The sequence below is a fragment of the Gracilinanus agilis genome, chromosome 3 (assembly GCF_016433145.1).
Source record: "Gracilinanus agilis isolate LMUSP501 chromosome 3, AgileGrace, whole genome shotgun sequence".
NCBI lineage: Eukaryota > Metazoa > Chordata > Mammalia > Didelphimorphia > Didelphidae > Gracilinanus > Gracilinanus agilis.
Window position 1 is genome coordinate 424,131,979 of NC_058132.1, and position 12,692 is coordinate 424,144,670.

Consider the following 12,692-nt stretch of genomic DNA (forward strand, 5'->3'; position numbering starts at 1 on the left):
CAAGGAGGTCAAATATAAGAGAAAAGGACCTACTTGTACAAAAATATTTATAGCAGCTTTTTTTGTGGTGGCAAAGAACTGGAAACTGAAGAGATGTAACAGCACATGAAAAAAAATTGACTTTATGGCTCCTGCAGAAAGAGCCATAACTGGCCCTCAAAAGAGCCAGATATGGCTGGAGAGCCATACATTGCCGCCCCCTGCTGCAGGTGAAGGTAAACTGCTTCCTAAGACTGTTTGCCTTTTGTTTTGGTGTCCCCAACACCTAAAAACAAAACTGAAATCTTCCAGGAAAGAGGGGTGAGTGGTGAAACTAGAATTGTAGCTACAGGAAGAGAGAAATGGAAAGGAGTAAAATGTAAAAATAAAATCAAATGAATTGAGCAACAAATTAGATACCAGGAGCAAAAGAAAGGGAAGAAAGATGAACTTGAGAGTTTGGGGAAAATAGGTCAGTTTGAAGGAGGGAAGATCAGTCTTGGACTTTGGCTGTTTGAGGTGATGATATATAACAGGTGGTGATATATAACAGAAAATTAAGGATTAATCCAGAGGAAAAATCATGATTGGCTACAGAGCTTTTGGGAGCCGTCTTCATAAAGGTAGTAAGCACATGGGAAATGAAATCACCAAATATGAATAAAAGGCCCCAGGGCAGAAACGTTAAGGAAACTGAAGCTAATAGTGTAGGCAATTGATGACTGTTAAAAACAAAGCAAAGAATGAATAGAAAGGCAAGTAAATTTAAAACAATGAGAGAATATAGTCATGAAAACACAAGGTAAAAAAAAAAAACAAAACATACTCCTCCCTAATATCTTCTCTGTATCACACCACAGGGTCTGAATCATATCTCTTATATAATCAGGCCTCTCAGAAGACAAGTTATTCACATATTTCAGTGAAAAAGGAAATCCAATCCATTCACCAGTTCCCTTTTCTCCTCATCTCACAAACCTCTGATGCTTTTTTTTTTTTGCTCAGTTCTTTATTTGTGTCAGACTCACTGGAGTGATTAGGTAGTTCCTTCTACAGAATATTATTTTGCCAGGCACAGGTTAAGTGACTTACCCAGGATCACATAGCTAGGAAATGTCTGAGGCTAAATTTGAACTCAGGTCTTCCTGATTCCAAGCCCAGTACACTATCCACTGAGCCACCAGCTACTTCTCTCCCTGATGTAATGCACTGCCTCCTACCCCCAACTATCTCTTACTTCATTCCAGTCTCTCATTCAGAAGTGGCCTTTTTCCATGCCAAGGACAGTATCCTATCCTATATCAATTTTCCCCTTCTCAGCCAAATTCCCAATCAATGCTTCCATTTACTCTCCTCTCACTCAAACACTATAATCTGGATTCTGAATAAGTCATTCAACTATAACTGCTCTCTCTCCAAAGTTATAAATCATTTCTTAATTGCTAAATCTAATGGCCTTTTCTCCATTCTCATTCTTCTGGAGCTCTTTCCAAGTGGAATTTCACACTATGGATTACCTTCTCTCTGGATTTTCAAAACAGTGTCCTCTCTCAATCTCCCCCTACTTTCCTTTTGCTATATAACACATCATACCCACTAATGAGGTATCTCCCAATGTTCTCTCCAAGGCCTTCTTTGCTTTCCTCTCTAAGCTTTCTCATTTGTGATCTTATTATAGCTCACAAAGATTCAATTATCTAAATAGAATGATTCAGATCTATATATCCAGTCCTATTTACTCACTCTTCCAATTTCTGTCTCATATAACCAGGCACCTAACACATCTTTTGAAAGAATTTCTGTAAGCATCTCAAACTCAACATGTCCAAAACATTATCATTTTCCCCAAACCCACATACTTTCCAAAGTTCCTATGACCATTAAGTGCATCACAATCCACTCAGTCATCTAGGTTGCAACCTAGGCGGCATCGTCAACTACTTACTCTTGGTTACATCATATATAATCAATTGTCACATCTTTTCGTCCCTCACATAAGCCCCTTCTTCTCATAGTTCAGGTTTTCATCTCATTTTGTCTAGATTACAATAGTCTTCTCAGTCTTTTTCCAACCTCAAGTCTCACTATTCTAAACTCTTTACAACCCCGCTAATTTTCATTTTTCTTACATATTACTCTTTTCCATATTTCCTACACCCTGACCTACTTGCTTTCTCTCTGCTCTGTACCTTTTCCCAGCTATCCCTTTTGCCTGAAATGCTATCCCTCTTTAGTTTTACTTCTGAGAATCACCAGTTTCCTTCAAAACTCAACTCAAAGTATTTTCTAAAGGAACTCTTTCTTGGTTCTCTGAGGTACTAGTGTCTTCTGCTCTAAAGGTACCTTCCATCTTGCTCTGTATTTATCTTATATTTACTTATGTGCATAATGTCTTCCCCACCAAAATTTAAGCTCCTATGCAGAAAGACTGCCTTTTGCCTTTTGTTTTTGTGGCACTCCAGAACTTACAACAATGGTAAGCAGGTAGTCTTAAATAAAAACTGGGGTTAATTTATATTTTTATCTGGGTTCAGAAGGGCGAGTAGGAGATAGGAATGGACAATAGTTTGGGACCAAACAAGTTAAGGAAACTAGGTTTGGCAGTTTGGGGATTGGCAGTTGACAGGAGTGACTGTTGGGCCTTAACTGTCACACTGATCTGCCTAGCCAGGGAGTCTGAGTAGACTGACAAGAGGTTTTATAAACAGGTGTTTAATCCAATGAACTGTAGTCTGAAAGAAGGGAAAAGAGGGCTCTATTCTACCAGTGTATGGGTAAGCCTCAGGGTCAGGGAATGGGCTTATCTACACTAAGCTAGAGACTATAGCAGGGAAGGGCACAAAGGAGATCAGGAATGAAAGTGGGATCCTCACTGCTGAGTCCTGTCAAAATCTAGCGATGGTACAGCTTTCCCAGGTCTTCAGCCAGTACGCCTTCAGTTGGGTAAGTCAGGGAGCTAAACCAATCTGAGCTGACCAGCAACTCACGTTAGGTTTTATAGTCTCAACCTAACCTCCCACAGGCAAATGATTTTCCTCCTTCTGGATATCAGGATATCAGGAAACAAACTCCACTTCCTCTGAGGTCTCCCAGGGGGTCAGTTACAACTTGTCCCCAGACACCATGGAGTCCATCTCAGAGAGAGAAGTACAACTTCCTTCTTCCCCATTCCATTTAGAATTCTCTAGCCCTGCTTGCTAAGCCTCCCAAATAACCTTAAACATCTTATTAATTTATCTTATAATAGTAGGCAATCAACAAGCATAAGTATTTAATAAAAACTTTCTTGGTTGAGCTCTACTTTGACTTTTTCCTTTTCTATTTTTTTAAGGAGTATTACTTGCACATTCTAACTACTTGCAGCTTTAGTTTCAATTCAATAAATTTCTATTAATTGGCTACTATATGTCAGATATTGTGCTAAGCAATGGGGATATAAAAAATGGGAAAAGATACCTGCCCTCACAGAGCTTATAATTTAATGGGGGAGACAACGTACAAACAAATATATAAAGAAAGTGATAAAGAGAATAAATAAGAAATAATTAAAAGAGAATTAAGGACAGTTAGGGAAGCCTTCCTGTATAAGGTGGGATTTTAGTTGGGACTTAAATAAAGGAAGCCAGAGAAGTCAGTAATTGGGAGACTAGACATTGAGGACAACCAGAAAAGATTCCTGGAGCTGAAAAAATGGAGTATATTATTTGTGGAACGCACAGGAAACTATTGTCACTGAATCAAATATTGGGAGTTGGGGAATAAAATACAAGAACCCTGTTAAAATAAGATGGAGATGGGATATAAATGCCAAACCAAGCATTTTGTATTTGCTCCAGGAGGTAATAGGAAATAATGGAATTTATTAAGTGGATTAAGGGGAGGGAGTCAGGAGATCAGATAGATATGTTTTAGTAAAATCACTTTTAGAGACTGAATTGAGAATGGATTGGGGTGAGAAAAGACACAAGGGAGTGTCCTTTACCATTGCAGTAATCAAAGGTTCCATTTAGTCAGATAAGGGAAATGAAGCAATTCTAACTATTTTGTATAGGTAACATGTACCTTTTATTCTTTAGAAAAAACTGAAGCTTTCTGGGTAGAAAAATGTGTATTCATGATCCATCCCTTTGTTTCCCTTGATAAATCTTCAACAGCCCTGATTAATTGCCTAATAATTTCTGTCAAGCAGTTGGTGTACACTTTCTAACGACTGCTAATGATAACACAATTAAAATTACAATATGACAAGGAAACAGAGAATAAATGTATTTGTTTTCTGTTGCTCATTTAAACTCTACAAAGTATACTCCCCCCCCCCCCCAGGTCATTTACTTTTTTTTTTTTTTTTAAACCCTTGTACTTCGGTGTATTGTCTCATAGGTGGAAGATTGGTAAGGGTGGGCAATGGGGGTCAAGTGACTTGCCCAGGGTCACACAGCTGGGAAGTGGCTAAGGCCGGGTTTGAACCCAGGACCTCCTGTCTCTAGGCCTGACTCTCACTCCACTGAGCTACTCAGCTGCCCCCCATTTACTTTTTATCCTTAATTTTCTAGAATATTAGAAATCTTGAAAAAGTAATCCTGATTGATGCATTAGGATCTATCTTCCAAGACTCTCACATGATTCTGTGGGTTTTCAAATTCTTTTAATATTTCAGTGATTTTTTTTTCTGATTCTGTATTTCTTTTTATATTCAAAAATATTTTATTTTACCAATTACATGTAATAACAATTTTAATATACGTCATCCAAAATCATATGATCCAAATTGTCTTCCTCCCTTTTCTCAGATATGGCAAGTAATTTGATCTGGATTTCATATATGTATGTAGATAAATGATATGTGTGTATATATATATATCATACAAAACATTATTTCTATATTGACCAATGTTATAAGAGAATACTCATAAAACCAAAACCCCAAAATAAAAGCATAAATAAATACCATATTAGTAATTTCCCTCATTATTTCCACTTGATTTGGGGCATAAAGGTTTTAATTCTTTAATTCTAATTGAAGCTCCCGATAGAAAATTTATTTCCTATGTTATTTTTTCATTTAGTCTTTAAATTTTCTATTCTTTTTCAGTTGTGGGGAGGCAGGGAGAAGAACCTGCATTTGTGATATTATTGATATAGGGAACTCCTGGTGTGTATGTGTCCATCATGCAGATCACCAAATTGTTTATAATTCAATTTTTTAAAATTATGAACTTAAGAAGCACAAAATAAAATAAAATGAGCATTTCCATATACATAGTTTAATGGAAAAAGACAACAGTACACGAAACTGCAGGTCTTTGTTATATACATATACATCTCAATACTTTAAAAATAAATAACAATTTCAAAATATAATTTTCAAAGATGCTCTAATTGTGAAGATTTTTTTTTCTGGGCTTCCTATTCTTATTTTCTGGACATTAAAAAAAAAGGAGATGCTTCAATGACCCACTTCTATTTTTCTGCTACCTTATTTCTATCCCATATGACCCCACCCATCTAAATAGTTGGGGGAAGGAAGGGAGTATAGGGGAAAATCTTGTAAAAATATGCATAGCCAAACAAAATAAATTCCTTTATTGACCATGTTCAAAAATGTATGTCTTATTGGCATCTTTTTTCCATCATAATCAGTACTCTAGCATTATAGTTGGCTATTACATTAGAAAGAATTAAACTTTTTCAAAATGGTTTTTTAAAATAATGTCAGTCATGACATCTACTCTGTTTCGGCTTGTTCACTTTATTCTGCATCCATTCAAAAAAGTCTTCTGAGATTTTTCTGAAACCATTTTATTATTTCTTTAAGTGCAATAATATTCCATTACATTCATATACCATATTGATTATATAATAACAATAATGTGACTTTCTAATTAAGGAGAATTGCTTAGTTTCCAGGTCTTTCCTACTGCAAAAAGAATTATCATCAACTCATTTTACAAATGAGTCCTTTTTTTTCTTCTTTTTTTGATCTCCTTGTGGTATAGTAGTACTGCTGGGTCAAAGTCATCCTTTGACTCTTTAGAGATATAGTTTCTGATTTCTTTCCACCATCTGGTAAAATGGAACACTCAGAACAAGAGGTTTGAAAGAAATGGTACTTTGATTAAAATCTTATTTCATTAACATCAGGTAGAAATAATTCTCCAGATGGTTTAGAAACAGACCAGAAAATAAAACAACAGAAAGAAGGTTTAACCCTGAGTCAACAAAGAGGTTTCCTGACATTTCTGGAGTTCTCTACAAATGTCTCAAAAATTACTGTTATATTCCTCTTTTTTTTTTTAAACCCTTAACTTCTGGGTATTGGCTTATAGGTGGAAGAGTGGTAAGGGTGGGCAATGGGGGTCAAGTGACTTGCCCAGGGTCACACAGCTGGGAAGTGTCTGAGGCCAGATTTGAACCTAGAACCTCCCGTCTCTAGACCTGACTCTCAATCCACTAAGCCACCCAGCTGACCCCTGTTATATTCCTCTTGCCCAAAGAGTTCATGTCTGGGTCCTAAATCAATTCACCTAGAAGCAATGTTAATTCCACCTGCCCCATGTCTGTACCTAAACAATCCCAGCAATTATCACATTGGTATTCACATGGCTAGGTGTTTAATAAATTTTTATCAATTATTGACAGTTGTGGGAATTGGGGAGCTTAACTCACACCTACCTGATACCTAGGCCACTATACTTTTATCTAAAAATACATTAGCATGTCTATTTTCTGTAGCCACTCCAATAGTGATCATGTTTTTTGTCATCTTTACCAATTTTCTGGGAGTGAAATATAAACACAGAGTTTTTTGAAATTACATTTCTCTAATTATTAATAATTTGAAGCATTTAACATAGGTACTAATAGTTTAGAAAACTGCCTTTTCATGTGCTTTGTCCACTTATCTAATAGAAAATGTGCAACTTAATCTTAGACAACTGCCAGGGGGCACTGAAAAATAAAATAACCTTTCCAGGGTTACAATCTCCAGTGTGAATGGTGTGACTTGAACCATGGTTTTCCTGTCTATAATGTTGGCCCTCTGTCCACTACTCCAGATTGACTCCTTGATTACATTATTCAAATGAATCTCATGGGATCCACATCCTCTCAAATTCACCAGAGAGTATAACATACTGGAGGCCTTCCTCACTTCCTCCTGTGATCATGAGGGTACACCGGTAGAGCACTTTGGGCTTCTATAATCTCTAGCTCTCGCTCTGTGGCTAGATCCTCTTTCCTTTCTAACATAATTTTTGGATGGTTCCTCTTCTTTGGAATTCATCTTTTTACATCTTGTTCACATCAACCAAGTTCCTTTTCTTTGACCTCTACATGATTCTCATTTTATTCCTTAACAATGTCTTCCAGGACTTAACTGCAACACAGGTAAAATAACTCTATTAAAAGAGATGAGTATTATATGGAAATGTCTTGATCAATGACACATGTTAAAACCTGTGGAAATGCGTGTCGGCTATGGGGGAGGGGAGGTTAAGGGGAAAGTAAGAACATGAATCATGTTACCATGGATAATTTTTCTAAAAAATAAAAAATTAAATTAAAAAAAAAAGAGATGAGTATTAGCTGTTATGGTTTCCCATAAAAGTTCATTAAAAGTGCTCTGCAATTTTCCAAAATCCAGTTTACTTTCCTACATTTAAAATTATGAATACAACTTATTTGGGCATGTGTGAATTGTCTGTCACAGATTTACATAGTTAGAAAAGTTCTATATGATGCCCATTCTGAGGCATGTTTCTTTCTGGACAACATTCCCCATTCATTTGGTCTTTTCCTACTACGTAGGTTAACAGGCCAAATTTTTTGCATAATTACATCTCCTCAGGGAGTGTCTACAATGTCTTGGGACTTCATGTAATTAACAGAATGTAATCTGACATGAGACAAATATATAGGAGCTCACTATTCACTGAAAATCCCTCTTAAATTGGACTCTTGAGCTGGATCTACTACATCAGAGTTGGATATTTTTGGTGAGCATACCTTTCCCTATTTTATGCCACAACTGATATTTATTATGAGTAACGGGCCATTAAACAAGGTTCTGCTATTACACATTGCAAGGAGTCTTGAATGATCTTAATCTCTGATCAGAAGTAACCTTGTAAAAGAGCCTATAATGTTCTTTATTAGCAAAATTCTGCTTTTTAACAAATAAATCTTGGGAGCAGCTAGGTAGCTCAGTGGATTGAGAGCCAGACCTAAAGACGGGAGGTCCTAGCTTCAAGTCTGACCTCAGACACTTCTTTAGCTGTGTGACCCTGGGCAAGTCACTTGACCCCCATTGCCCACCCTTACCACTCTTCTGCCTTAGAACCAATAGACAGTACTGATTCTAAGATAGAAGGTAAGGGTATTTTTAAAAATCTTTAGAAAATAAATAAATCTTATATGTAGTAATAGTAGTAAAGTAATATAGTAATAGTAATAGGCTTTTATTTTATCTACATGTTTTGTTCAGTTATAAATAAAATAAATATGTTTGACCATTGAATATCTGTGAAAAGATGTTACTGACAGCCTCATCAAAGATGTTCACAATTTGTATATAGATGGTCCTCATAATCTTTTGTTTTTTTTAGATGGCAGAGGAGGCATAGAGATCATTGATTTCTTAGTCACCATTTTTTTGTATCAATAAGGTTCAAGATTTTTTCCACTCCTTTAGTAACTTCCCGTTCTTTTAAATCATTGTGTCAATTCTCTTCCTACCAATACTCAGTCCTGCATAAGCTTTGCAATAGTATCAACTCCCGCAGAGATCACACACACACACACACACACACACACACACGACATTTGTGACATTTCTACTTAAAGAAGTAAACAGTTTAGGAACTGTAATATATAGGTTTCAGATGTGCAGCTTCCACTATTCTTGATGATAACAATTTCTTGTAACAATTTTTGAAGATGCTTTCCATTTTTCTTCTTTTTTTAAGCCTATTATCTGTTTTCGCCTTGAATGACCTAGAGATGACACTCGTGGAAAACTTGCTAAACTATTTTTTGGGGGGACTGGTTTAATATCTATTTCTTCTCTCTGGTTTAAAAAACATAACTCTTCATTCTTTTTTTTAGACTTTAAAGCAAGTTTAATTAAATTCTAACTTCTTATTGCCTTTGCCAATCATCATTTTCCATTTGGCAACTAAATCAAATGTTTGAAATTTACACAATTTTCAACATACAATGTAAAAAAATTATTTTACATTAGTTTAACTTCTCCAGAAAATTATTATAGGCATTGTTGATGTTTTTTCTGTTGTCCAATTCCCATTTTTCCATTATCAAGCGTATATTTTTAGTAATTTTTTAAAATATTAATTGTGCATCATTTCTTTTTTCTCATTACTATTTTTTCTTCTTGCTTATTATAAATTGTTATGTTCAATCTGATGAAATGATGTGCCTTTGTTTAAACTCAGAGATAACTCCCACTTTTATAAATTTTTTCCAGTCTATTTAAAGATGGTCAATTTTATTCTTTGTGATGTTCAGTACCTAACCATTTTTAAAATCAGGTATTTATGATAATGTGGGGTTTCTATATAATACAGAATCTTGGACCTATCTAATTTCTTTCTCCTGAACCATTCTTTCTCTTATATTTCCCTGCTTTTTCACCTTTTCGTACTTTTGTATTGAAGGCACCAAGCATCAGAGAATACATTGATTGTCTTAAATATTACATATACATTTTTAACAAGGGCTAATTTTTGCAAATTTTTAAATATATAATATTTGGGTGTCTTTCAGGAAAAATTTTTTTTCATTTTCATTGCTACTAGTACTTAACCTGGTTTAGATGCTCTATAGCAGCACTTTGCTTTGTTTTTTGCTCATTGTCTATTTAGTTTCTATTTTCTTTTTAAAAGTCATTTTCCAATTTCTTACTATTCATGTTAATGTTTCTGGTGGAATATGTAAAAAGTCTAGATCCCTTCAAACCTCTTAACTCACAATCAAAACTGGAAAGCCAAATATACATATACACAACTGAACAAAAACAGAATGCCATAAAATTTATACATAATAGGAGCAAAAGTGTTTTAAACAAGTATACAGTTATATATTGTTGTCATGAACTAACATATTTGTCATAAAAAACTCAATGATTCCTATTTTAAAATAATGCCCATTTTGAAAGCCAAATTGACAAAATATGATCATTTCATTAGTAAAATTATTTTTCATAGAACTTTTATAAACTTTCAATAAACATCCACATACATATAGAATGAAGAATGTTATATACAAAAGGGAATAATACTATCCACTTTACACAGTTATAAATAAAAGTCAGATGAAATAGTTAAAATGTCTTGAAAATTTTAAAGTTGCATATAAATTTTAGCTATTATAATCATGAATCTTTTTAACTTGGGATCCAAAAGGTAGGTCATGCTCATATATTGGGGCATCCCAAAGAATCATTCCTGTTAAAGGAACAAGTATATATTGGCAGTCTAGTATTTACTGCACTAGCAATAACTCACCAATATATCTCTCTATAGTTCAAAGAACATAACCGTAAATATCAGGAAAACTGTAAAAGTTATATGTGATCCTTAAATCTCAATGGTGACATTGTAGAAGTAAAAGAGAATAAAGAAAAACTTATTAACTAAGAATTAATTACTTAATTTAAAGCCATCTGAGCACAGGGTACCCCCCCCCAAAATCAATCCCACACAAATATAAGTCTGTAGAGACTAGGATGATTTGAAATTTGAAATATATTGAAAAAATAACAGAAAGATATAGGTATCCAATTAAGCAGTAAGATATATTTTTAGACTTAAAGAAGTAAAACAAATATAAAGACTTATTCCCAAGTAAGGAACCAGAATATACTGGGAATTTGGTGTCAAAATCATTTAATATGTAGTTAGAATGGACTGGGAAGAGGAGAGTTTTAGAAATGAAGGACATTATTTTCTGGTTCAATAAGGAAAGTGTGCCTTCCCTTAGTTCAATAAAGAAGGAACATATGGCTATAGAATAGTGTCTTCTTACTTTTCATTCTTCTCACATTCAAAAGGGGGAGACAGACAAACACACACACACACACACACACACACACACACACATTTTCTCAGGGTCCAGTTTTATCAGACTTCATCTACCTTCTTTTCTCCACCATTCTTCCTCCAATAGTCTCAATACCCCAATCAAAATGGGAAATGGCAACATCAAGAAAATGTATATGATGGACATCACATTTTTGTGCACATGACTGAGAAAATGAATCACTCTGAAACTGGTTCTTCTTCCACTATTCACACATTAGACTGACCTGTAACATGGAAAATCACTGGGGAAGCAAGAAAATACAAACACACTTGTTCAAGTAACACTTTGTTACTAGAACAAATTGTTCAAGTAATAAATTTCAAAACCTTGGACCATGTTGCAAATGGAATTGACAGAATCAGTTAAAGAACAAATAACTAAAAAGGTAATAATTAACAACTTACTGTATTTAAAGCCATTTTGGTATTAACAAGAACAGCATCAGGCAATCTCAAGTATTTGAAGAATTCCTAAGGACCTAGAAGAATTAAATGAAAGAATGTAACATTTTTAATGGTTATTCTTGTAAATTTTTCTAATTATTTCTAACAGTCTTCAAAGGTAACTATAACCCCTTCATTAACTTACCTAAATATGAGTGGGGTGAGGGGGGAAGAAATACACCAATTGCTACTGATATCATTCCTTTTCATTCTCTTGTCTCCTCAATACTTAAACTTCATCTCTTCCCACCAAATTTTGGAGCCTGAAATGATCTAAAATGTCCAATTCCATCAATTATCACATGAGGAAATTAAGTTCCAAAGAAGTTAAACATTTTGCTCAAAGTCACTTAATGAGGTGGTTGCATAGTTTGTGACTAGAACTCTCTTCATTCAAAGGGCACTGCTCTTTCCATCTCACCTATCTTGATTATCCATTTCTGGAGGATTCAACCCACCTGTGTTACTAAAAAAAAGTAAAATTCTTTTTAAAAGATATATGTACAAGTATCTTTTTAAAAAATAAATAACTACTCTCCAGAACCAAATTGGCAGATTCCCCAGCCACTCAGTTAAATTCTCCCAAAGCTCTCCTTTAAACTATGCCTAAAGAGTTGTAAAATTGCTCATATCTTTTAGTTCAGGAATAATACTATTAGATTTGTATTCCAAAGAGATACAAAAAAATGGCAGGGGAGGGAGGGAAGGGGAGGAAACCAAATTGTTTAAAAATATTTATTGCAGTTCTTTTTGTGGTAGCAAAGAATTGGAAATTGAGGGGCTGCCCATCAATTGGCCAGTGCCTGAAAAAGTTGTGGTATATGATTGTAATGGAATATTATTGTACTATAAGAAATGATGAGCAAGATGATTTCAGAAAAACCTGGAAAGACTAACATGAATTGATGCAAAGTGAATAGAGCCAGAAAGACATTATATACAGTAACAAGATTTTTTGAAGAACATCTATGAATGATCTAGTAATTCCCAGAAATACAGTGATCCAAGACAATCCAACAACTCATGATGAAAAATGCCATCTGTCTTCAGAGAAAGAGCTGGTGGATTCTGCCTGCAGACCAAATTTATTTCACTTTCTTTGTTCTTTTATTCCATTTAAGATCTCTTCCACAAAATTACAAATATGGAAAACTGTTTTACAGATTATACAAG

The 12,692-nt window shown here is 34.7% G+C and overlaps 1 protein-coding gene across 1 annotated transcript in view; it reads right to left on the reverse strand.

Annotated features, from left to right (window-relative positions):
• TMPRSS2 (transmembrane serine protease 2) overlaps window positions 1–11,540 on the reverse strand; it is a 90,147-nt gene extending 78,607 nt beyond the window's left edge. The window contains exon 1 of the mRNA XM_044670314.1: window positions 11,481–11,540. Coding sequence (XP_044526249.1) covers window positions 11,481–11,495 — 15 coding nt within the window. The 5' untranslated portion in view covers window positions 11,496–11,540. The remainder of the gene's footprint in view (window positions 1–11,480) is intronic.
• Window positions 11,541–12,692: the final 1,152 nt, after the last annotated feature.